This window comes from Lontra canadensis, unplaced genomic scaffold (assembly GCF_010015895.1).
Source record: "Lontra canadensis isolate GAN:19392208 unplaced genomic scaffold, GSC_riverotter_1.0 scaffold38, whole genome shotgun sequence".
Taxonomy (NCBI): domain Eukaryota; kingdom Metazoa; phylum Chordata; class Mammalia; order Carnivora; family Mustelidae; genus Lontra; species Lontra canadensis.
This window is the reverse complement of record NW_022631032.1, coordinates 1,829,231-1,856,658: the sequence shown is the minus strand read 5'-3', so window position 1 is coordinate 1,856,658 and position 27,428 is coordinate 1,829,231. Positions and strand designations below refer to the sequence as shown.

The following is a 27,428-nucleotide window of genomic DNA, read 5'->3' as shown; positions in this document are numbered from 1 at the left end:
CAAGTCCTAAGATTCAAAGTTGCTAATTCCATTGAAAGAGGAGGCTCAGCCCCATCTCTGTGCAATGAGCATCTGAAATCCACTTCCACCCCAGGCAGTAAGAGGCCACAGAGAATATGCAGCTGGGAGGGGCAGGAACGGTCCAGAGTGAGCAGCTGTGCAAGAAACCTTTGGCATTCTCAGCTCTCAGCCCCAGCTCTTTCCCAGCTGGAAACTCCCCTGCACCCCCAGCTCTGGCAGACACAGAAATGACAGTCTCTCCTTCACAGTGGGGAGACTGAGACTCAGAGAAGTGGGTGGCTTCCCCAGGATCACACAAAAAAACATCTCTAATTCTTAACCTTCGTCCTGTTGCCCAAACCACAGTCCAGACCGCGGACCTCATGGGGTGGAATTCATGCTCTGTGTGGGGAAATGAGATTGTTGATTTTTCATTTACACAAAAATGAAAAATAAATACCAGATGCTCGAAAACAGGTTGCAACTCATCTTCCTGGAACTTAAAAGTGCATTTCTGACTGAGAAAATTAAATTAGAAAATCCACACAGCAAAAAAGATGTTTTGAATGAAATGCACTTTGTCTTTCCCTTGCTCTCACATACATGCACACACACAGTATCTCATTGTTTCTTTTGCAGGGAGCAGCTGTGAAGGAAACTGGGGGAGGGAGATGGACAAAACATCCCATTTTTGTGTTTGGTACAGAGCTAAGCTTTTAGGCCAGCCTTCCTGAACTGGGCGGGGTGTGGCATGCATTAAAATGAAACATCAATGACCCTGTGAAGCTTATAAAACAGCTTGGGAGAAGCCAGTCAACAAGAGAAGGCATCCTAAGCTGGATGAGTTTGCATGTGGAAACTGCCTTCATCTTGACCAAAAAGGTATGTATTGTTTTAATTTTCATTTATGATGAATGATGCTTACCCTAGAGACAGTCTTGGCTTTCTATGGCCCCTTTTCAGCTAACAATAGTAACTAACACGATGGAGGGTTTGTATCTGCTGCTTTGCAAATTTGGTCTCATTTTTCCTCAAGCTCCCTTCCAAGGTAGATACTAACTATCCCATTTTCAGATGATGAAACTGAGGTTCAGCTATCCCAAACAAGTCAAGAAAAGACTTTGACAACAGATGCCAAACTGGGCTGCCAAACCCATGTTGACTCCTCTCAGAGTCTTCTGCTTGCACTGGGCACCCTCTTCTATGCTAGATAGACGATAGGAAAATTTTCCCTACACCAGTACTGTCCTGGATGGGTTCTCCACTTGTCATCCACTGGTGTGCAACAGTAAAATTAACTGAAAAGTGAACTGGAATTCATCCTGTGAATAGAAAATTTATTTAACAATGTGGTACAAAACTATTTTCCTGAGAAGACATGGTTTCTTGTTGGATTCAGCAGCTAAATGGGTTTTTTAGACCCATTGACTTGCGGAAATGTATTTTGTTTTATCACGTGAAATCTCAGAAGCCAGTCCTCTTTGGATCTGCAGATCTTTAAAATCAGGGACCAGGTCCTGGGTAATAGCAGGCATCAAGAAAACAGGCTCCTAGGAGACCTGGTGTAAGGAAGTTCTGGCTTCAGAGCTTATCAGGAACAAACCTGGGCTCATTAACACCATTGGGTACAAAGAGAATGTCAGTGCGGGACCCTAACAGGTAAGGTATTGTGGCCGTATGGGGTGGGGCCCGTTCAACATACTGAGGCCCTGGCTTCTCCATGGGGAAGTTCAATGACTGTGAGTTTCAGTTCACAGAGTCAGTGCTGGCCCAGGGTGGGTGTACATAACCTTAGTAGAATTCTTACTAAATAATTGAATATTCAGTTAAAAGCATTTAAATTTTATTTACTTATTTATTTAAAGATTTTATTTATTTATTTGACAGAGAGAGAGATCACAAGTAGGCAGAGAGGCAGGCGGGGGGGGGGGGGCAGGCTCCCCACTGAGCAGAGAGCCCAATGTAGGTCTCCATCCCAGGACCCTGAGACCATGACCTGAGCCCAAGGCAGAGACTTAAACCACTTAGCCACCCAGGAGCCCCTAAATTATATTTATTTTTAAAATATGTAAACTCCCCTACTTAAGACATCTTCCCATTAGTATTCAGAAGATGATGCAAAAATATAGGTCACACATACCCAAGTTCACAGGTGTATGTTAATAATGCGATTTACCTTTGATCCAGAGGGAGGGCCTCAGGCCCATAGCTGAGAGGGTTCTTGGCCTTGCAAGGGCAAGAATTTGAGAGCAAGCTGTTTAGAGAAAGGGACAAAGATGTATTAAGTATAGAAGAAAGGAGCTACCTCACAAAATAGTAGTCCCCCCTTCCAGCTGACAAAAAGGACACCCCTTTGCCTCTAATAAAGGGTCTTATAAGTTTTTTTAATTAACTAACCATATAGGGAGGGGCTCACTCTTTAACTTGGGTTTTTCATTTACATTGGGTGGTGAGTTTTTCCTTTGTTTTAGGATTGTGAAATTACCTGCAGGGAGCAATTTTAAGAATGTCTGACCTTTACCGCTTTTATTACCTAAGGGAATGGGGTCTTGCGGCTTCTGTGAGTCAGATCTTGTAACCCTTTTTATGCCCTGCCAACTCTTGGTTAAGGATTAGCCTAAAACCAAAATGGCTTCACTTTGTTCAACTTGTCTCTCAAGTCCTCTCCCCACTACCTCCCCTTCAGAAGGTGCTGAAGAAGTGTGGAGTAAGTTAGAATGGGAGGGGCCTGGAAAAGAAATTATGGATGCCATCAACCCTTACTCTCACAAAAAGTTTTAACCAGAGGAGTAAAAAGGAAGAGGCATCTTTGGAAGAGATTCGAGCAACGCTAAGAATTAGCCTTGCTCTGAAATCCTCCTACAGAGCTAAAGCACATGCTTCAGCCCACAAGAGAACATTTTGTAATAAGAGATTTGTCAGAGTAAGACAGGGAACTGACTTTTGGTATAGTTGTCACACGGTGAAATGAGGCTCATCAAGGTTACAGAGGTAGGTGTTTACTGAAAGTCACCAAAGCTGGTGTGCAGAAGGAAGCCTGTCTGAGGGTTGCTGCAGGATGGACAGCTGGCGATGGCCCCTGAGTCCCAGCTCTCTGCCCCTTCTGGCATTCAGCTTCCATCTGTACACCCAGGGGTTTGGGAAATGGGTAAAGGACCTCTCAGGTCCTGCCAGTTTGGGGGGCCCTGTAGAACGTGCGTAATGTGTGACCAGCCTTTGAGTTTGGATCTTCTGGCCAAGGCACGGAGAACTTGGAGCCTACTGAGGGCCAAGAGTAGAGCTCCACAGTTCTAAGAATTTCTCAGAGATGGATGCAAATTTTTGTAAGTTCAGGCGATTCCCATCATCTCCCCAAAGGTTAAAATACAGATGTTGTTTACATGGTGGAAGGAGCCGATGGGAGGTGGATTCTCAGAGAAGGTGGGGTCCTACCCCAGACTTGGCTTGCTCAAGGGAGACTCAGCCACCACCCCGCCACCACCATCCCTGGCTGGCAGCTTTACTCATTATGTAACTGTTCCTTTGGAAATGGAGCAGTGAAACCTCCAGAAGAAAAGCTATTGATTATTAAAGGTTATTTAGAGGTTTAACCATAATAAAGTGGTTATAATTATTCCTGTTATGACACATCCTTTTAAATCCTCAGATCTGAGAACATTTGGCTTGCATGGATTCAGTCCTCTTCATTGCAGGGAGAAAGGGAAAGAGCTAGAAATAGCTCCTGTGCAGCCACAGGCAAGGAGTCACATGGAAGAGGTCAGGGCAAGAAGCAGGGAAGGGAGCTTGGGCTGAAATGCCTGTTGCTAGCTACTGGTCCACCTCTAGTTAAATGCACATAGGTTTCCCTGTCTATGCAACTAAAAGAATAAATAAAAATAAAAATAAATGCACATCTATGAAAAATATCCTCACGGGGCATCTGGGTGGCTCAGTTGTTAAGCATCTGCCTTTAGCTCAGGTCATGATCCCAGAGTCCTGGAATCCAATCCCTCATCGGGCTCCCTGCTCAGCAGGGAGCCTGCTTCTCCCTCTCCCACCCCTTTGCTTGTATTCCCTCTCTCGCTGTCTCTCTGTCAAATAAATAAAATTTTTTAAAAAGAAAGAAAGAAAGAAAAATATTCCCAACAGAAGTCCAAAGAGAAATTCAGGAAACAATTATTTGTGTCTGCTTTTCATGGTAACAATAACTAGTGTTTATGAAGCATTTTCTCTATATCAGACACCACCTGAAATGCTCTCTCTATACATCTCATTTAATTCTTGCAAAACTTCCTGGAATTGGTATGATTATTATTTCCACGTAATAGCCCGGGAAGCTCAATTGTGAACTGGACACAGTTATACTTAGTATGTGGCAAAGCCTGCATTCGAACCCAGCTGAAGTGCCTTGGGGTCCCCAATACGCAGCTGCCTGTCAGGTCTCAGGCATACTTCTGGTTGGTGAACAGCCCAGCAAGGCAGGGAGTGGGAGGAGTTGGGGGGGTGGGGGGCGGGAGATGGGCTGTGGATCAGGGAGGCATCTCTCTTATGAGTCTCCTAAGACACCAAATGTCGTGCTCTGTTTATGTTCATCTTTTTTCTCGCGCGCGGTTCCCTCGACAACTTCAACCTTTTCCTACCCCCACCCCACATCGTTTCTCTTCATTAACAAGTCTGGACTGTGCCTGACACTGCCGGGTCCTGGGGGTGCCTGTCCTTGAAAAATGCATAATTAGGAGGGAGCAGTTGCAAAATAAATCCAACGAGCTCCAGCACCAGGCAGAGTGTGCTCACCCAGGGGGTACAAAGTTCTGGAGAGGCTCCGGGAGGTGGAATGCCTCCCAGGGCCATTGAAGATGATGACCCAGGTGGCCTGCAGGGCGATTGCCAAAGGGTTCAGGGGGGAGGTCTCCAGAGAGGTCCCCAGAAATCCCCCCCCACCCTGTGTGACTGCATGTCCTTGGAAGCCCAGAACGACTCAAGCTGCTTGGTTTCTCCTAACTCCAGGTTCCCTCCACAGCCCCAAGATGGTGACCGCGCTGCTGCTGCTCTCCGCACTGGCCGGCCTCTTCAGTGCGGCATCCGGACAAGCCTTCCATCTTGGGAAATGCCCGACTCCTCCAGTGCAAGAGAACTTTGATGTGAATAAGGTGTGGTAAAAGGCTAACCTCCTATCCGTTTTGCCTCCCGTTTGAATAAACATCTACCAGGCTTCAGTGTTAGTATTCTGCTTTGAGTCCCACAGCTAGCCTTGAGGTAGGTACTTATCCTCTTGGGGGATCCCCCAAAAGCAGACTCAGGCAAGAACTGGGGAGCAGAGAGTTTGGGAGGATGATCCCAGGAAGCAATGTGGGCCTGTGGGGAAGCAGACAGAGAAGCAGAAGAGCAACTAAGGGTGCGTTCCTCAACAGTAACACTGTTAACAACAGGGTTCCGTCCTGCTGGGAATCCTCTCAGGAAATGTGTAGAATGCTCCTCAGATTGTCCCATGGAGGGGTATGAGCCAACTGTGGGCACTCTGGGGTGCTGGCAAGGCCTTCAGGCCAAGGGGGAGACGTGGACTCAAGGTGGACAGCTGGCAGCGTGTGCATGGGAATTGTCCACAGTGGCAGAGGTGAACCCAGCTAGGCTGCGAGGACATGGGGCAGTTGACGGACAGGCAGCAGCTCCAGGGCTATTCTCCGCATTCTACGGATGAAGAAGCTCAGTGTCAGACAGCTCATCACCCACCCAGGTCACCCTGCTAATCCATGCAGAGGGGGATTCAAGACCAGCCTTCGCCACAATGCTGGGTACCCAGGAGTTCCTCCCGCAGGGCCTAGAAAAGGACAAAACTCCCCCAAGAGTGTTACCTGCACTAAAAAGATTCTAATATAACCGGGTCCCCATATGTGGTTTTTCTTCCTGGGATCAGGCTCAGCCTTCCTGTGTATATGTATGCATATCTACATGCAGGGAATAGGAGAAAGAGGCAGCTAGTGGAAACAGGAAAGGTTTCCATTGCTATGAACTCATGCCTAGAATCTCGCTCTGAAGACATTTTCTCCTTAACAGAAAGTTTGGATCTTTTTTAAGAGACAGTACTCATGATGGGTAATATTAAAATTGTTATCAGTCACTCACTCCTCAGTATGAACAAGTGTTGGGACCTCTTGGGGTGGTTAGGTAGAGGAGTGAGGGACGAGAGCTCAGAGCCTGCAGGCTGTGGGGAAGGAGCACCGTCTACAGAGTCACACAAGGGAGGTAGGAAGGACACATACAGCACAGTTTACACCGCTCACTCTGTAACTGTTACAGGCTAGTCCCTTTTATCCAGGCAACCCTGCTAAGCTACAGGAGACTTTCCAGAAAAAAATCCAGGGAATTTGAATTATATTTCTATTTGGGGCTAAAAATCCAAAGACACTTTGAAAATTATAATTGAACCATATTTACAAAAGTCCCTTGGGGTGTGAAGCGGGATGTTTAAGAAAGTTTTGCTGAAATATAATTCATATAACACATAATTCACCTGTTTAAAGTTCACTTTCTATTTTTTTTATAATCAGAGTTATGAAACCATCACCACAATCAATTTTAGAATATTTTCATCATTCCTACCCACAAATAGTCACTCTCCATTTCCACCCCCACCCGCCAGCCCCAGGCAATCAACTCTCCCTATGAATTTTCCTATTCTGGACATTTCATAGGGACAGAATCATACAGTACGTGGTTTTTTTAGACTGATTCCTTTCACGCAACATAATATTTTCAGAGTTCATCCATATTGTACTATGTATCTATACTTCAGCCCTTTTCCTTGGCAAATAATATTCTCCTGCATGGACAATACCACATGTTATTTACCTGTTCATTATTTGGGTTGTTTACACTTTTAAACTATTAGGAATAATGCTGCTACAAGCATTCATGTGTAAGATTTTTGTGTCTTTGTCTTTAAGGGAGTTTTTTTGGTGGACATACATTTTCAGTTCTCCTGGGCGTATAGCTGGGAAGAGAATTGCTAGGTCATATGGTAACTTCCACATTAATCTTTTGAGAAACTGCCAGACTGTTTTCCAAAAGAGCTGCATCACCATTTTACATTCCCAGCAGCAGTGTCTCACACCGATTTCTCCGTATCTTTGCTCACACTTGTTGTCATCTTTTGGATTATAGTCCTTAAAATTTTAGAGGGCACAAAGTGCTATCTCATTGCGGTTTTGATTTGCATTTCTCTGATGGTTAATGATGACGAGCATCTTTTCATGTGTTTATTGTCCATTTGTATTTCTTCTTTGGAGAAATGTCTGAGTCCTTTGCCTGTCTTTTACTTGGCTTATTTATCTTTTAATTATTGAGCTCTGAGAATTCTTTATACGTTTTAGATACAAGTCTCTTATCAGATATAGGATTTGCAAATATTTACCCCATCCTATGGATTCTCTTTTCACTTTATCAATGTGTCCTTTGAAGCACAAAAGTTTTTAATATTAAGGAGGTCCAATTTATCTATTCTCTTCTTTTGTGGCTTGTGCTTTTGATCTCCAAAAAACTCATTGTCTAATGCAAGGTAAAAAACGCATTGCCTAATGCAAGGCTATGAAGATTAATTTCTATGTTTTCTTAAAAGTTTTTTTTAGTTTTAATCATTACATTTAAGTTTGCGGTCCATTATAAGTTAAACTTTGTATATAGGATGATCTAGAAGTCCAACTTTATAATTTTGGATATTCAGTTGTCACAGAACTTTTTTTTGACAAGACTATTCTTTCATTGAATAATCTTGGCATCCTTGTTGAAAATCAATTGGCCATATATGTAAGAGTTTATTTTTTGGACTCTCAATTCTATTATATTGTTATATATATCCATCCTTACGCTAGTGCTATATAGTATTGATTACTATAGCTTTGTAGTAAGTTTTGAAATTAGAATATATGAGGCTTCCAACTTTGTTCTTCTGGCTAGTCTGAGTCCTTTGCATTTCCATATGAATTTCAGGATCTGGTTGTCCATTTCTGTAAAAAAGCAGAGTTGTTGTTTTTTGTTTTGTTTTTATGGGCCCAACATGTTTCCACTGTGCTTCTCTGCTTGTTTTGTTTCTATAAAGACTGCACTGAATCTAAATCAATCTGGAGAACATTGTCATCTTAACAATTTTAAGCCTTCCAGTCCCTGAACATAGATTATCTTTACATTTACTTAGGACTTCTTTCATTTTTTTCAACAACATTTTATATTTTTCAGGGTATAAGTTTTGCGTTTCTTTGGTTAAATTTATTCCTAAGTATTTTATTTATTTGATACTATTGTAAGTGGAATTTTCATAACTTACAGAGGGTTCATTGTAAGTGTAGAAACCCATTTGCTTTCTGTATATTGATCTCGTATCCTTTAACCTTGCTGATTTCATTTATCAGTTCCTATAGTTCTTGTGTGTGTGGATTCCTTGGGATTTTCTATTACAAAATCATGTTATCTGCAAATACAGATAGTTTTACTTCTATCTCTTCCTCTTTTCCAGGATTCTTTTTTCTTTTCTTTCCTTTTTTTTTTTTTTTTTTTGAAAAAAAAGGGGGGGGGGGGAAGGGGGGGGGGGGGGGGGCAGTGGGGCTTGCGCAGGAGCAGGGAGGGGCAGAGGGACAGGGAGAGAGAGGATCCCAAGCAGGCTCCCCAATCAGTGCGGAGCCCAATGCAGGGCTCAATCTCTCAACCCCAAGATCATGATCTGAGCCAAAATCAAGAGCTGGAAGCCGAACGGACTAAGCCTCGCAGGCGCCCCTCCAGGATTCTTTTTAAACATTGATCTATCCTTATGTGGTTAGAGAAGCCAGACCCAAAACCATGAAATGGCTTTCACAAAAATACTATGAAATTATAAAGGAGCATGACATGAAAAGCAATCTTCAACCTCTGAGTTGGTTTTAATTGTGGAACCCTGAACTCACCTTAACAATAATAGAACTCTTTTAAATGCTCTGTATAAAATGGAGCATTTTTTGAGGATGCCGAGGAAACTAAATGATCTTTCACCTTATTTTTCGGTGCTTTAAGTGAATGTTGATTTCAGTGGTTTAAAGGAAAGATGTGCTTTCATAAATGAGTGGAACATTTAGGTCATAAACAGGAATATAGATTTGAGCAAGAGCCATGTGATTGGCGTAATACTGCCCCCTCTTGGCAGGACGCTCTCAGTTCAAAGCCTGACTCTATTGAAGGTGAGTGCATCTCCACTTTTTCCCTTGTTGGGTAATACATTTCTAAAATCTTTTGAATTAGTATTTTGACTAAGTAAATACATTCATATGGTTCAAAATTCTAAATGTACCAAAGAACATTCAATGAAAAGGTTTATTCCTTCCCATTTCCTTTCTACCTCAGTTTCCCTCTCTAGTAGCAGCCAGTAAAAACAGTTCACTGTGTATCTTTTGGGAGATAATGTTTATGTCCACAAATACATACATAACTGCAGTAGGCAGAACAATGTCCCCACCCCGATCCCTGGAACCTGTGGATATTCTACTTTCCATGGAAAGGGGAATTGTGCTGATGTGATTAAAGTTCTAGACTTGGGGGCACTTGGGTGGCTCAGTTGGTTGAGCGACTGCCTTCAGCTCAGGTCATGATTCTGGAGTCCCAGGATCGAGTGCCACATCAGGCTCCCGGCTCGGAGGGTAGTCTGCTTCTCCCTCTGACCTCTCCCCTCTCATGGTCAATCTCTCTCTCTCTCAAATAAATAAATAAAATCTTTTTAAATAAATAAATAAATAAAGTTCTAGACTTGGAGATGGCAAGAGTGGCCTGGATTATCCAGTGGGCCCAATCACTGAAAGCAGAGAACCTTCCCCAGCTGTGGTCAGAAAGATGCAGTGTGATAAGAATCTCCCCCTGCTTTTGCTGGCCCTGAAGACGGAGGTAGGGGTTCATCAACCAAGGAATGTGGGTGGCCTCTAGAACTTGGACAAGGCAAGAAGACAACAGTTCTCTAGAGTCTCTAGAAAGGAACACAGCCTTGCCAACACCTTGATACTAACCAAGCTCACTTGATGTACAAAACTGTGATGTACAGAACTGTGAGACCACAAATTCATGTTGTGAGCTTGTGGTAATTTGTTTGTTATAGCGGGGACAGAAAAGGAATGTAATTGGGACCTGGGGGGCTCAGTTGGTTGAGCATCTACTTCGGCTCAGGTCCTGATCCCAGGGTCCTGGGATGGAGCCCCACATCAGGATCCCTGCTCAGCGGGGAGTCTGCTTCTCCCTCTCCCTCTGCCCCCCATTCATGCTTGCTCTTTGTCTTTCTCTCTCTAGTGCTCTATCTCTCTAAAAATAAACAAAATCTTTTAAAAAATGAATATAATAACCTTTCCCCCCATTTTTCCATGTGCTTTATTTTCACCCAGCTCTTTCTCCATTGAATGTATCTGGGAGGTAATTACATAGGACTCCTTCAAGAAAAGGAGTATAACATTCCATTGTATGGATGTGCCATCATTGATGGACCCCATCCCCTACTAATGCTCACTTAGACTCTAGTTTCCTGTGTTTTGTTCTTAAAAACGGTACTGCAGCAAATAACCTCATATATGCACTGTATGTATTTTCAGCTTTGCTAGATAATTCCACATTGCCCCCCATGAAGGTTGTAAATTGGAGCAAGTCTCCATGCAAGATGGTGCATGGACACACGAAAACACCTGTCTCCCCTCACCCACAGTCACACACTTCCTTTAATGCTGACTCTGTACGTGAAGTTATAAACTGAGACCAAGCCCCCACGGGAAGAATGATATCAGTCTCCTAAATCCTGATTACCTGCCAAAAGCCTTTGTGACCAGTTCCCTCTTCAGGGTCAAATGAGGAGAATTCTACCAACCTTGGAGTCCCAGTTCCCCACAGTGAACATATCTGACTTTGCACACAATTCAGAGATGCCTCGTAGAATCACAAAATATTTGAGATGGCACCTTACATCATCTGGACTGCTTCCTCTCTTTTACAGAGTCTAGAATTTCACATAGATTTTGGCTGGAGGGGCCACTGACAGCATATCTAAATAAAGAGCACTTGAGGAATAAAATGTGGCATTCGACAAATGCCTGCACATCTGATTCACTTACTCTCCTTTGAAGCAGTATCTTGCTCAGTTGCTGTTGGGAACAATGCAGCCCATTTTGCTTGGTTTCCCAGGAAAAGGCTCTGCTCTAAAAGACAACAATAGGGAAGAGTTTGCAGGTCCCCAGAGAACTGCAGAGTTTTCTCTGTTTGTTGTTATCTCTGCAGTATCTTGGACGATGGTATGAAATTGAGAAGATCCCGGTGAGCTTTGAGAAGGGAAGTTGCATCCAGGCCAACTATTCGTTAATGGAAAACGGAAACATCAAAGTGATAAACCAGGAGTTGAGGTGAGTGGCTGTGGTTTCAAAAGCAGCACAGTCCTGGAGCCAGCCACAAGAGAGCTGTCCTGGGGTGACTGGGTGTCCTTGCAGTCTAGTTCAAGGGGGTGCCAGTGCGGCTGGGTATGCACCGCCTGTTAACAGCAGGTCCTGAGATGACGACTCTTGGCAAGTGGAATGGTGGGGCGTGGTGGTGGGGGGCGAGGAACTACTCATTTATTTGTAACACCACTGGCCTAGCATCTTATTGTATTGTGTACTTAACTCTATTGTGTACTCCCTGTATTATGTACCTGTTGTATATGTACTCCCCGGGAAAGGCACTTGGGACTCAACGGGAACCCAAACTGTGGGGTTCCCACTTTTATTGTGAAATAGATACTCAGGTAGCAGAGGACAAGGGGAGGAACCTTCTCATCTGATCTCCCAAACCAAGAGAGAAGCCCTTGTACATTATCTACTGACAGAGGACATTCAGCTCTGCTTGAATCCTTCCAGGAATGGGTAGCTCATTGCCTTCCACGACAGTTTATTCCATCTCCAGACAACTTTGACTATTAGATACAGACATAGTCGCCCTCTGGGTTATGTGACAGGAAAGCTTAGAAAAGTATACTTTTTTATTACTGGGAGCTTCTAACGGATTTCTATTTGATACAAAAGTTCATACTTTAGAAAGCAAATGTAAACTTTAAAAGAGCTCCTGAAAAAGTTCCTACCTACCTTCCACAACAAAAGTAAGAGCAACAATAAACAATAGTGACAGATATTAAGCACTTCCTCTGTTCAAGGCACTATTTTGTATACACACCTATACACATGTGGACCTATATGTGTGTAAATGTAAATGAGTGTGCATATTCATTTCATCCCCATAGCGACCCTGAGGTAGGTGCTGTTATTAACCTCATTTTTCTAGAAGAGGAAACTGAGGTACAGAGAGGTCAAGTAATTTCCCAAGGGCCACACAGCTTGGAGTAACAACACGGAAATTTAAGAAGTGAAATGAGGAAGAGGACAGAGGACACATGAAAGGAAGGCTGGAGATGAAGGGTTGAACTTCCTGTTCCCTACAGGATCTGAGAACAGTGTCAACTTCAAAAAAACAACCACAACCCAGCCTAGAAGTTACTAGGGCTTCGTGTGGCCATCCTACTATCCACTAAGCTTCCTGTGAGCCAAGATACCGGGGGGTGACTCTTGGCCCTGCGTACATACAAGAGTGAGAGTCTTACTCTTAAGGGCCTATAAAGAGAAAACCAGGTTATTTCAGAGCCCAGGAAAAGCTCCAGGAATTGGGAGGCAGGCAGCCATCTAAAGTTGCAGTGACTTCATTTCAAATATTTTGTCCCATTCTGTGACCAAGAGTCAGGCAATGACACAGATCCCAAACCTCTTTCACCTCTCTTTTGGAGCTGGCAGGGAGTCGTCTGGAACCGTATCCTGAGTATTAGGTTGCTCAGCCCGCAGGGTCACGTCTGTTTAAGATTCAAAGACACACGGAGAAGGGTTTGTTAGCTCAGGAGAGGGGAACGGTTTTCCTCTCAGGAGTACTGTCGAATGGGCAGAGAGGCACAGCATGGAGTCTGAGCAAAGTACTCGTAGCCAGGGTCGGAGAATCTGAGGGCCAGAGCAGCTGGCACAGGGCTGGGAGCTGAAGGGTTCAGGCTGGGGAGTTAGGCTGCCCAGTTTCAAATCCTGGTTCTGCCAGATACTGACAATGGGATCTTCAGTGATGTATGCTCATTCCCTAAGCCTCCGTTTCATCTCTGTAAAATGGCGATAATCATAGAACCTCCCTCCATAGGGCTTTGTGAGCTTTGGGTGAGATAACATGTGCAAATCACTTAGAACAGTGTTTGGTGTGGTCTAATCATTTAATAAATACTGCTGCCTCCCTTGAAAAATACATGTGTGTTTTTCCCATGAACAAACTGTGAGCTTATGATTAGAGACTGTTTTTTGGAAACGGTTCTGGACAAAGCATTAATGATGAAGGAAAGGGGAGGAGTCTGTTGAGAAGAGGCTGGTTTGTTGCTAAGCAACCATATGCAGATGGAAATGGACCTTCTTGTCTTCCCAGTGGAGTTCCAGGTGACAGCTCAGGGTCTGGTCTCCAGCCCTACTTGAGGACAGACAGACATCCAGCAGCATATCCAACAGCATCAGAGTACCTCTGCCATCCTTCCTTACCTGTTTCTTGTCTGGTTTCTGGACATCAACACTCAACATAGCCTACTGACTTTCTTTATTTGACAGAGAGTGAGAGAGATCACAAGAAGGCAGAACAGCACACAGAGAGAGGGCGGGGGAGTGGGGTAAGCAGGTTCCCTGCTGAGCAGAGAGCCCGGCGCAGCGCTCGATCTCAGGACCCTGAGATCATGACCTGAGCCGAAGGCAGAGGCTTAAACCACTGAGCCACCCGGGCGCCTCTCCTACTGACTTTCTAACATACGCTACTCCTCTAGTTTATTTGCCCGTTGAGAAGTGACAAATGAGCTGCTCATCCTTCAGTGTCCTCGAAGAGCCCTGTGATATGTGAGCACCTTCCTTCAGTCTATCCCCAGGCATTTTCCCACTCCCCCAGGTCCCCGAGGTCATGGCCAGTTACCCAGAAATGGAGCCAGCTCCCTTAAAAAGAGTGAAAGTACTTCATTCAATCTGAGACCATCACTTCAGACACACCACCATTTTATAAACCACTAAGAAAGAAATGACACTGCCAATTGTAAGTGGAAGGTGGCACTCATTGTGAGATGGACATTTCTTCTCATTCAACATCTCTGAGAATCACAAATGTTTTCTCTTTGCCTGCTGTACCTGGCCAGGGTCAAAATCTCCCACACTCAGTCAGAAGCCTGCTGGGCTGGATAGGGGTCTTGGAGCTCAGGCAAATGAATGCCTTTATGGGACAGATATCACTGAGACCCCAAGAGCAGGGAAAGCTTGCAGATCTCCAGACTTCTAGCGGTCCTCATTTTTTTGTTTTTGTTTGTTTGTTTGTTTTTTCCTTTGGCTCTTTATTGTTTTTAAAGAAGCTAATCTTCTTAGTGTATTGGGTTGTTTTGTTTGTTTGTTTTTCCCTTCTCTTTTACTCCCTCCCTCTGGAGCCTGAGAATGGGAAATGGCCTTACAGGACCCAAAAAATAGACCTAAAGGGCAAAGGCCTAACATGTTATCCGGTCCTGGAGCATTTCAGTTCTTGCTTCTTATCACTCCAAGGCCATTTGCTTCCACCTGGTGTGAGACAGTGACAAAGGAGAGGAGACGGAGCCTTCCTAACCAGCAATCACATTCTCACCGCCCTGGTCCTTAGTGTCACACATCTTGCCTTTCACTGATTTTTGGCCTCCCATGAGTTAAGGTTTTTCGTTGTTTTTTTGTTTTTGTTTTTTTGTTTTAACTCATTGCAGATCTGATGGAACTGTGAATCAAATTGAAGGCGAAGCCACCCAGGGCAACCTTACAGAGCCTGCCAAGCTGGGAGTTAAGTTTTTCTGGTGTAAGTACTCACTTCCCTTGGGAGGTTTCAGGGATAAGAGATACACAAACTGAAAGCTAGAGCCTTTTCTACCTCAAATGAGAAGTCAGAGCCCTGGGTGGGAACACTCCTGTCACATCTGGGTGTCACCTGTCGTGACTTAATACATAATTATTTGTTGAGCACCGACTACATGCAGCTCAGGGCTAGGCACCAAAGATACAATGATGAGCCAGGCAGAGCTGGGTTTGTCCCCGAGGGACTTAAACCCCAGTGTGGATACTGACAAGTACATGGGCGATTTACTATTAAAAACTACCACGTTTCCATAGAGGAAGCACAGATAGCAGCACACAGGGCCTGAGCAGTAGGATAACCAATCCCGCCTTTCCCACCCGCCCACCCCCCAGGAAACGGAGGCTGGAAACATTAGTGGTTAGTAATAGTTAATAGTGGTGTTCTTAGCAGAACAATTGATATGCACAGAAGCTTGACAGCAAGAGATAACGAGTGAAGGTAAATCTGAGCCCCAGCTCTGTCTGCCACTTTCTCGCCACACTGTGGGTTTCTCTGAGGGATATTTGATCATGGGCATGTGCCCTCTGAGCTCTGGGCTCATGGAGGAATGGACACGGGCAACAGAGAAAACACCAAATACTAGTTTTTACTGTTGATAGAGACACATGGGAGAAGGCAGGTCAGAAATGTGAGATTTCTTAATTCCAGTGTGCTCGAGGGTCCCTCTCCCCACCCAAGTGGCGGATACTGAAGTCACAGCTGCAAGAGGAATCACTACCTCCCACCGCCCATCAAGCCCCTAGAGGGGGGCAGAGAGGACACTCTTATTTCATACACCAAGATAGGAGTTCTGGGAGATGAAAACAGTTCTTCCTACACATGTGACCATGGGCAAATATCTTCACCTCTGCGCCCAGTGTCGTAAAGGTAAATGAGATGGCACATGTTCCGTAAACTGGAAGGGACTTTGTACATGTCAGTTTCTCTTGTTTATATCACAAATAAGAAAGTCCAAGTGCAGAAAAGCTAGATGATGGAGGCAAGGTCACTGGACTAATTAGAGGCAGACTTGGGACCAAAACATAGGACCCCAAACTCTTAGCTGAGGGGTGGGGATAGGAGGCAAGGCCAAATATTATGGGCACGACCTTCCAAAAGAAGCCTGGAACAGGAGCTGGAAGAGGCAGGAAGCTCCTGGCAGGGCAAGCAGAGGAGAAGGAGATTTATTCTGGTGGAGGATCAGACGTTTGCACTGGGTCTTCCAGGGTGTGGGGGGGGCGGAGATTATGGGAAAGGCTATCCCAAGTGCAAGAATGGCAAGAGGAAAGGCCTGCAGAGAGAAACCCAGAGGATGGGGAGGTACGTGAGCACAAGACAAGACTGGGTAGAGCCTCAAAAGCTATGTTCCTGGGTCGAAGTGCCTCCCAGAAGCAGTAGGAGGCTGTTAAGAGTTTTCTAATACAGAAATACGGAAATTTTCTTTGCTGAGAAGAAACATCTCGGTAAATGGGTCTTGAGATCTAGACCCTGTGGGAGGAAGACAGCATGTGAACTCCTGGCTATGCGCAGGTGGGGCATGAGGCCATCACCAAAAGAGGTTGGAAGAATATTTCCTCCAGACAACTCAGGGCTGCAGAGTTCTCGGTCCAGCTGGGAACACACAAAGCAGTGGAAAATCACAGATAGCAGATACATGACGAATACGAGCTCTCATGGTGAGCCCAGCAGGCAGGCACCAACAGGGCTAGAAAGGTAAGTCAGAAACAGCACTCAGTGTGGGCCCTTGTACAGGCTTCTGTCCATCAGGCATCCTCCAAGTGTCCTTCCTTTTTCATATTTATAAACAGGTAGAAAGTCAGAGAGAGGAGGGACCTGGTTGGGTTGTCATCTGGACTGGCCCTCTTGTATTATACTGATGACCAGCTGGGTCTTTGATGCCCAGCCAAGCTCTAACCTCTCACACACTGCCTCCTTTGTCCAGCTTCTCATGGTCATTCACGAGTGTTGAGATATGGTTTGGCTTGGCAAACGGATTATTTTGGAGTGGAAGAGGTGGGATGCTTGAAACCCAGAAAAGCAAACCACCCATGATGGGATATGTGTCGAAATCTTTTGTTCTTATGGGGTCAGCTCACAGCTTTCTGCCATTTGGGTTCATGTTCCGCTTAACTTTAAGAAGGTAGGCTATGACTTTTCCTTGCCTTGGACTGTGGTGTGGAGGTAGGTTAATAGAGGAAGTTTCTGGATTCAGATGGAGAAGGTAAATCTTCCTTCTTTTTCCATAAGGACCCTTTAATGCTGAAATTTTGATACTATGCAGATGTCACTCAATGAATCTTTATAGGCCCTTTGTGAGGAAGAGTTTTTAACCTGTTATCATCTGATTTACCATATTCTTTTTTTTTTTAAAGATTTTATTTATTTATTTATTTGACACAGAGAGAGCGATCATAGTTAGGCAGAGAGGCAGGCAGAGGGAGAGGGGGAAGCAGTCTCCCAGCGGAGCAGAGAACCCAATGTGGGGCTCGATCCCAGGACCCTGATATCATGATCTGAGCCAAAGGCAGAGGCTCCACCCACTGAGCCACCCAGGCGCCCCTGATTTACCATATTTTTTTTTAAATCATTGGAAATTGTTTTTTTTTTGTTTTGTTTTTATTTATTTATTTATTTATTTGACACAGAGAGAGAGAGAGATCACAAGTAGGCAGAGAGGCAGGGGGAAACAGGCTCTCTGCTGAGCAGAGAGCCCAATGCGGGGCTCGATCCCAGGACCCTGAGATCATGACCTGAGCCGAAGGCAGAGGCTTAACCCAGTGAGCCACCCAGGCGCCCCTGATTTACCATATTCTTAAGAACAGGAACTTTTGAAGATCACACAAAAAGAAAAACAAATCAGCATTAGTCCTTAATTCCTTCCCCAGGCAGTTTATAAAGGAAGCAGGGAAGTACAGACCTGGAAAGCCTGGGGCCCCCGACCTCACATTCTCTTTTCTTCTAAAGATTTTTAAAATTTGTCAGAGAGATGGGGTGGGGGAGAGAGTGCGCATAAGCAGAGGGAGCTGCAGAGGGACAAGCAGACTCCCCGCTGAGCAGGGAGCCTGATGTAGGACTCGATCCCAGGACCCTGAAATCATGAACTGAGCCACCCGGGCGTACCCTGACTTCACATTCTTGACTCCACTTATCTAAGTGGTGCCTCCATTTGTACTAGTGCTAAGTGCAGCCTATTAGTCTAGGGGGTCCAACAAAATTCCCTGTTAACCGTCACCTTCTGCAGACCAATCTACTGCCAGGGAGGGAGGATCCAGAATGATGGCTCTGAGCTCGGGCTGCAGACTGGAATCACTGGGGAAGACTTCAGGAGTTCCAATCACCTCCACATCAGGATCTGGGCAGGCCTGGAGGGTGGTGGCCTAGGATTTTTTAAAGCTCCCATAAGATTCCCACATGAATTCAGAATTAAGAAGCACTCATGTAGAAGAACTAGGACCCTGGCTTCCTGGGTCCTGGTGATGAAGGTTCCTCTTGCCCTGTTCCCTCTTAACACTGCCCTCCTCTGGTTCTCAGTGATGCCGTCAGCTCCATACTGGGTTCTGGCCACGGACTATGAGAACTACGCCCTCGTGTACTCCTGCACCACAATCGTCTGGCTTTTTCACATGGATCATGTTTGGATCTTGGGAAGAAACCCTTATCTCCCTCCAGAAACCGTGACCTATCTAAAAGATATCCTGACCTCTAATGACATTGACATTGAGAAAATGACTATCACAGATCAGGTGAATTGCCCCGAGTCACTGTGAGAGGCTCTAGAGGGAACCTGCATTACTTCTCTGTTACTTCTTTTGCTTTGCTCCCCACCCCCATAAAGACAAACCCACCACCACAAACCATTGCAAACACCAGAAGGGAAATTTGACAGCAGAAACCCATGCAGAGAAAGTCAAGGAGAGTTGGCCCAAACACTTAGCCATCTACCAGTCTGTGACCTTGCCAGTCTAATAATAAACTTGTTGCTGACCTGCTGTGCTCACAGTAGATTCTGAATTGGTTATTGTGGGGTTTTTATTATAAGCTTATGTTTGGAGATCCCTGATCAGTTCTGCTGAAAGAAACGAAGCAGTGCACAGTTTAAAGGTAACAATCCTGTTACTGGAAGGGGACAGCTGATGGCAAAGGCTGGTGGTGGGTGGCCTGAATCCAGGTGTCCCCATCTTGCAGTGGGCACTCCCTTAGGGGGGAATCACTTCTGTTTTTTGAGTCTCTGACAGGCAGTCTCTTTGAAGTATTTATTTTCTCATCAGGAGGTCCTCAGAGTCAGGCTAAATCAAGGGGCCATCTTGGAGTCCATGCAGGGGAGAATCAATAAGGGAGAAGACTATGGGGATTTTTTTTTTTTTAAGAAAATACTTTTTGGGTGTCTTTCTTTCAACTGATATTTATTGAGGCCCAACTGTATTCCAGGCATTGAACCCTTGTCATCCCACAGAAACTCCCAAACTAGTGAGGGAGACTGACAAGTATCGATGCATATATAGTCCAAGCTGGGGTGTGCAAAGGTAGCAGCACATGGAGGGAACCGTGGGGAGCTCCGGGAGAGTCTCAGTCCCTGCAAGACATAGGCACCCATGGGGTCTCACAGTCACAGCTCTGGGTGTCCCAACTTCAGAGAATTGGGAACCACCTTGAGGTTTTGTTTTTTGGGTTTTTGTTTCTTTGTTTGTTTTTACATCATGACTTTTAAAATCAGAAAGGTCTCAGAATTCTCCCCCTGCAATTTCACTTAGTTCACATAGCATTTGTAATCTACTACTGCTTTGGGAAATGAAGACAAAATTAAGCCATCTGATGAGAGTTTTGCTTTTTCAGCATGAACATAAGGTATGAATTGCCTTGAGCACTGGAAACTCTTAATGCTTTATATATATATTTTTAAGATTTGATTTATTTGTTTGACAGAGGTCACAAGTAGGCAGAGAGGCAGGCAGAGAGAAAGGAAGGGAAGCAGGCTCCCTGCTGAGCAGAGAGCCCGATGCGATGCGGGGCTCGATCCCAGGATCCTGGGATCATGACCCGAGCCGAAGGCAGAGGTTTTAACCCACTGAGCCACCCAGGTGCCCTTAATGCTTTCTATTAAATGTCACAAGAATCCCAAGCATCTTAAAGGTACAATTTTTTCTCTTTCTAAATAAATAGGACCTCAGATTGCAGGTTCCAGTTTGATATTCCTAAGGTCTGAAAACTACCAGGCAAGAAAGTGGTAAGGGGGAGGTAGGTACTGAAGGAGAAGACCCTCTCCCCAACTCTGCCTGCCATAGTGCCCTGTGCTTTATCCTGCCGAACAGAGAGCTCTTGGCTCCTCTTCTCAAATACTATTATCCCTGAGAGTGTTACCAACCTCTTAACTCACGGCACAAGATAAGGTGTGACTGCATTCCTCTTTACACCTATTTGGCAGCATCAAAGACCATGAAGGTGACTAAAGTTAGTACCTTTTACAGTGTCTGGCCTGATACAGAATCTCAAAGTGCGTTGGGAACGAGTTACTGGCTGCGTGTTCACATGGATGGACTGCAATTTCCTAGTAAAGGAAAGGGGATCTGTGAAGCAGATATCAGGGGTGACAAAGCCACAGAAAAACTTTCTCGGGAAATCCAGAGGGAGGCATGCGGCCATCAAGTAGCAAAAGGATAAATGGGGAAAAGAACAGAAAAATCAAAAGGGAGAGGAAAAGAAGGGAAGTGGGGAAAAGAGCAATAGAGACAGTAGTAGAGAATAAATCCCCACGAACTATGAAGGGCTCTAACAGTCATCAACATCTCACCAGTCTGGTTTCAGCTACCTCCCCAGGAACCCCAATATTTTTCCTAGAGGATTTGAAGCAAATCCCAGATATCACATCCTCTTATTTTGGCCTATAACTGCCAATGTACAAATCTCTAGCAAATATAGGTACTTTTAAAACAAAAAAAAATGTAAGGTTATGTCTTATATCCTGAGGGTGCTCAGAGAATGCCATTTCAATGGGATTGGAAGATTATATAATCCAGATGAAAAGGAAGAAGGATGCACAAAAATGTCCATCAGTTTTAGTGGTAGCAGCTCCCAAACGAAAAGGAGCTAAACAGAAGCTAACCCTACCAGCAACGGGATGGGATCATAAATGGTAGACCCTGACTTCACGTGCATTCGTGAAAGTTCCTAGTTACGAAGACAAGGCAGCTGCCAGAGAGCTGGGGCCTGCCCTGCCACACACAGTGCTTGGGGTGCGGGGCGGCGTTCCTGCACGTGGCCTTGCTCCCTACAGAGCTGGTGTCTGGAACTGAGATGTATCCACCTGGGCTAGTGATGGCCAGGCCACAGGCTAAGGAGAAACCTCAGAGTCTTGTGGCCTAACTGGACGGAAAAGATAAATGAGGTCCATCACATCAGGATTTGGCTTTAAGAGATATGGAGAGAGGATGATTGAAAACTCTAGAACTGTGAGGTCACGTTGTTGGTGTTGCACAACTGAAGTTTACGAGGAACGGAAACGCGGGGATGAGCTGAGACCCTACCCAAGACAGAGATGAGCAGAGACCCCACCCAAACAAAGCAGCTCCCTAGCTGATGGCTTACCGTGTCCTGGCTCCAATTCCCATGGAGCTTAACGGTCTTAGTTTCCCATCCTAGAATTTGTGCAAGGCTAGCCACACACACACACACATGCACACACGCCTTCCTTTTTTTTTTTTTTGAGGTAATTTAACTTAACTGAGTGTTCCTTGCAACCAAAATAGCACTAAGACCAAAGTGTTCACATTCTAATGTTGAGTGAAAAAAAGAATGTACCATTGTATCTATGCTATACTTATAGTTACATGGAATGAAAGCATAAAATCAAGGACTAAAAGTGAACAGAGAAACTGAAAGCAATTAATGTGTTAGAGTGCTGGCATTACAAGGTGATCTTCCCCTTTGCTAATTTTTGCTATAGATATTTGTAGTGTAGGCCCTAAAACTTTAGACCCTAAGACTTCCTTCTAGTTCAACCCGACCCTCTGGGAAGTCGAGTGCCAAGTAAGAAATAAGCTTTTTCTTCTAGTAACTACCTCAGAATTGCAGGCCTTTCTGGATTGTTCTCCCATCCCACCATAATCCCAATATGTTTGAGATGATGATTTATTGTGTGAATATAGAATGCGTTATTAAAGCAATCTTTATTTACTACCAACAAGGTCCTCTGCATGCTTCTAGGAGACATGAAGGAGGCTCTCAAGTAATGTAGAAAGTTTTTATTTGATTGTTGTCTAAATATTATGTAATTTTATTAAGATTTCCCCCCAAAAACAATTACTTTCACCTTGATAATTATGACAAACTTTTAAAATTTTTAAATATTTGAGGGGTTTTGTTTAAGATTTATTTTATCTTCGAGAGAGAGAGAGTGTGTGTGGTGGGTGGGGGGCAGCAGAGGGAGAGGGAGAGAGAGAATCCCAAAGCAGACTCCCCACTGAGTGCAGAACCTCTCAGTCTCACAACTCTGGGGCTCAGTCTCACAACTCTGAGATTATGACCTGAGCCAAAATCAAGAGTCAGATGCTTAATTGACTGAGCCACCCAGGTGCCCCATGTTTTGTTTTTTTTTTAAGCAGGCTCCACACCCAGCATGGAGCCCAACACAGGGCTTAAACTCATGACCCTGAGATTAAGACCTGAGCCGAAATCAAGAGTCAGACACTTAACCACCTGAGCTAACCAGGCACCCCTAAATATTTGTTAAATATGATCAACTTTTAAAAAATGTTTATTTAAATTCAATTAATTAACATATAGTATTAGTTTCAGATGTAGAGTTTATGATTCATCAGTTGCATGTAACACCCAGTACTCATTACATCACATGCCCTCCTTAATGCCCATCACCCACTTACACCATCCCCCCACCCACTTCCCCTCCAGCAATCCTCAGTTTGTTTCCTATGATTAAGAGTCTCCGGAAACAATAGATGTTGGCGAGGATGCGGAGAAAGGGGAACCCTCCTACACTGGTGGTGGGAACGCAAGCTGGTACAGTCACTCTGGAAAACAGTATGGAGATTCCTCAAAAGGTTGAAAATAGAGCTACCCTATGACCCAGCAACTGCACTACTGGGTATTTACACCAAAGATAAAAGGTAGTAATTTGAAGTGGCTTCTTGACCCCACTGTTTTTCACAGCAATGTCCACAAGAGCCAAACTATGGAAAGAGCCCAGATGTCCATTAACTAATGAATGGATAAAGAAGATGTGGTGTATATATACAATGGGATATTACTCAGCCACCAAAAAAAAAATCTTGCCATTTGCAATGACATGGATGGAACTAGAGGGCCTTATGCTAAGTGAAATAAGTCAATCAGAGAAAGACAATTATTGTATGATCTCTCTGATATGAAGAATTTGAGAGGCAGGGCAGGGGGTCGTGGAGGGTAGGGAGGGGAAAAATGAAAGAAGATATGACCGAGGAGGGAGACAAACCATGAGACTCTTAATCTCACAAAACAAACTGAGGGGGGGAGGGGGCTTAGGGAGAGGGTGGTTGGGTTATGGATCTGGGGAGGGTATATGCTATAGTGAGTGCTGTGAAATGTGTAAGCCTGATGATTCACAGACCTGTACCCCTGAAACCAATAATATATTATATGCTGATTTTTTAAAAATAGTGTCTTTTGGTTTGTCTTCCTTCTGATTTTTGTCTTATTTTTATTTTTCCCTCCCTTCTCCTATGATCTTCTGTTTTGTTTCTTAAATTCCACATATGAGTAAAATCGTATGATAATTGTCTCTCTCTGATTGACTTATTTCACTTAGCATAATACCTTCTAGTTTCATCCACGTCACTGAAGATGGTAAGATTTCTTTTTTTTTGATGACTGCATAACATTCTGTTGTCTACATATATCACACTTTTTTTTAATCTATTCATCTGTTAACGGACATCTGGGCTCTTTCCACAGTTTAGCTGTTGTGGACACTGATGCTACAAACACTGGAGTGCAGGTGTCCCTTTGAATCACTATGTTTGTATCCTTTGGGTAAATAAAATATGGTCAACTCATATGCTAAAATTACTACCTTGAATAAATACCAAATATGAAATTTAAAATGGACTCATAAAGAGTTATCTAACGTTTCTCAGCAATGCTGAACGAGCTGGAAATGCTGAGGTGCCTTGGTGGAAAGTGCTCTGGGATGGGATCTAGCACTACTCTCAGCCCCAGGCAAGCCAGCAGCTCATCCCAGCAGCCTCCTCCCCTGGCAGCCTTGCCTCCTCCCCTGCACATCACTCCAATGACCCTTCCAGATCAGACATTTATTGTTCTATAGTTTTGTATGAGATGAATGAAGTGCTGCTTTTCCTAAAAAGGAGAAAGTACCTGTACCTTTACAGGGAAAATGAATCATAAACTTTAAAGACCAACTCTTTGCATTGTTTTGTGTCCCCTTCTAATCCTTATCAATGTACACACATGCATACACTTACACACTTTATTTTTTTAATCAATATACATGGCTTTTTCAAACTATACATTAGTTGGATGTATACATTTTTTCAGAGGGATACTCACATTTTATTCATATAACTTGTTACATTCTGCAAAGGCATGGGATGGATTACATTGTTCCTGGACTGCCAGTTATAATTAAAATCCAGTATGCCAATCTTCACTCAACATGTTCAGTGCATCCAGATGTGGGGGGAAGCAACATCAAGCTGAATTATTAAGTCACTCTCAGTGAGCATGGTACAAAGGGGACTTGAGAGAAAGAAGGGTTTTCAGAGGCCAAATGCCAACCTTTATTCCAAATCTCTTCTCCTAACGTGCCAGAGCCTTCCTGATGCCTCCGGATACCTGCAGAGGGGCCAGTGCCCGCTTCTGCTGGAGACTTTCGGTGCCACCTGCTTGCGTCCTCCTGGGTGACATTTCAGCTCTCCCTGTGGCCCTCCCAGCCCAGTTTACCTGCCCCCTCTCCCTTTGCTCCTTCTCAGGCACCCAGTCCACTGGTCTCAACCAAGGCATGCCACAATTACTTGAGCGAATGTATCTGTTTCTCTTTTTTTTTTTTTTTTTTAAAGATTTTATTTATTTATTTGACAGACAGAGATCACAAGCAGGCAGAGAGGCAGGCAGAGAGAGAGGAGGAAGCAGGCTTCTGGCTGAGCAGAGAGCCCGATGCGGGGCTCGATCCCAGCACCCTGGAATCATGACCTGAGCTGAAGGCAGAGGCTTTAATCCACTGAGCCACCCAGGCGCCCCGAATGTATCTGTTTCTTGAGAAGATGTCCCAGAATGGGGAGACGGTGGGTAAAAGAGAGCAAAGATTGCAAAAAGACACCCCCCACCCCGCCGGCCCGCCCCGCCGCAATGCAGATTTGCTTTCAGGCTTCAAATGGGAACTGCTGTTTTGTGAAACAGAACTGACTACTTACCGCTGCCTGACTACTTTCCCATGCCTGCACCTTTGGTACACATCATTCCCCTTCCTGAAATCTACTGATGTCAGAATCCAGCCCACCAAGCGTACATTGGTATTTTATCAGAGCCACTTGGCAGCGTCTAGCCAAATTGAGGATGACATAAGCTTTGATCTAGTAACTGCATCCTCTGGTAAATACTTTACAAACACTCCACACGTGGGCACAAGAAGACATGTGCAAAAATCTTCGTTGCGTTGCTGTCTGAAAGACTGAAAAACTATAAACAACCTAAATAAATATCCATCGGCAGAAAAACTGACTTTAAAATTGGAGTATGCGCGCGTGCACACACACACACACACACACACACACAGGAATACTATGCAACAGTAAAAGTGAACTAGAGTGACGTTTCACCATATATAATATGGTCATCTATCTATGTTATATATAAATATATATAACATGTATATATTTATATATGTAAACAAAAATATTCAGAAGCATAAAAGGAAAAAGGAAAATGTGGAACAATACAGTAGAATACATAAAATGACATTATTTTGGAATACACACAGGTCATCAAAGTAGAATGAAACTCAGAATTATAAATGCCAAATTCAAGGTCTTAGTTACCTCCTGAGGTAGAAGGAGTGGGTTGCAGTTGGGTAGGGAAACACCAGTGGCTTTCACTGCATTGGTAATTGTATTAATTTCCTGTGCCTGCTGTAAGAAATTATCACAAATTTGGTGGCTTCAAACAACCAACATTTATTTTCTCATAATTCTGTAGGGCTAAAGTCCAAAGTCAAAGTCACTAAGTCAGAATGAGAGTACAGGCAAGGCCATGCTCCTTCTGGAGCCCCTAGGGGAAAGTCTCTTTACCTTTTCCAGCTTCTGGTGGCTGGTCCCACCTCTCCCACCTTCAAATCTCTTTCTGCTCTGTCTTCACAGGGCCTTCCTGTGTGTGTGTGTGTGTGTGTGTGTGTGTGTGTATGTGTGTGAGAAATCTTCTACCACCTCCCTTATAAGGATACTTGTGATGATATTTAGAACCCATCTGGACAGTCCAGGATAATCTCACCTCAAGGCCCTTAATTTAATCACATCAGCAAAGACCCTTTTTCCAAATTTAACATTTACATGTTTTAGAGATTAACGCCTGATATCTTTGGGAGGGAGGGAATTTTTAGTCTACCATAGTAATGTTTTTATTTCTTTTTTATTTTTTAAATATTTATTTATTTGACACACACACACACACACACACACACACACAGAACAAGCAGGGGAAGCTTCAGGCCAGGGAGAGAGGGAGCAGCAAGCTCCTCGCTAAGCAAGGAGCCCGACGCAGGGCTTGGTCCCAGGACCCCAGGATCATGACCTGAGCTGAAGGCAGATGCTTAACGGACTGAGCCACCCAGGCGCCCCATAATGTCTTGTTTCTTAGGCTGAATGGTGGGAAATAGTAGACATAAACTCACGGAAGTCTACCTTGAGTTGCAGCTGTGTGTGTCTTATGTCAGACACATTGTGAACCAGTCATGGCAAGAGAGGTCTCCAGGAGTCTGAAGAGAAAGGTAAATGAGAGTAACCCAGGGGGCAGGTCAGAGAACTCGAGTTATGTTCCAAGAGTAGAGTGTATGAAATTGTCATTTCAGAAATGGGGTAATTCTGGGTAAGTCACTTATAAACAGACTCTTGTCATTTTTAGAATTTTTTGTGAGTCCCTTTTAAGATGTTTAATTATCATATTTAAAGAGTGGCCCCTCCTCCAAAACTTGAGAGAACTGAAGACCAAAAACAAACAAAAACCTTCCAAAACTGAATGGTGGATTGGATGCTAACTTCTGGCAATCAAATTTCAAGCACTGAGGACAGGTCAGGGGAGAAAAATTCAAGCCATATTACATAGGCAGCCACCAGCTCCACCTGCTTCTCATCCAAGTCGTTGGCTCCAACCGCTCCCAGGTCAAACAAGGAAACCAATGCTCTGAGTCAGCTCTATTCCCAGGAGATGACAAACGGGCTCAGGAGCTCCTTGGCCAGCGTGAGCAGAGCTGGAAGCAAGCAGCAGGTGGGCACTCTTTCCTCAGCACGGTTCAGTTATGACTAAGCAGGTGT

At 44.4% G+C, this 27,428-nt stretch overlaps 1 protein-coding gene across 1 annotated transcript; it reads left to right on the top strand.

The window, feature by feature from the left end:
- The first annotated feature begins 751 nt into the window (after positions 1-751).
- APOD (apolipoprotein D) lies at positions 752-18,909 on the top strand. Its single transcript, XM_032869306.1, has 5 exons — positions 752-882; positions 5,000-5,129; positions 11,248-11,369; positions 14,774-14,862; positions 18,430-18,909. The coding sequence occupies exons 2-5, from the start codon at positions 5,007-5,009 to the stop codon at positions 18,663-18,665; spliced, it is 570 nt and encodes a 189-aa protein (XP_032725197.1). The 5' UTR covers positions 752-882; positions 5,000-5,006; the 3' UTR covers positions 18,666-18,909.
- The last annotated feature ends 8,519 nt before the right edge of the window (positions 18,910-27,428 follow it).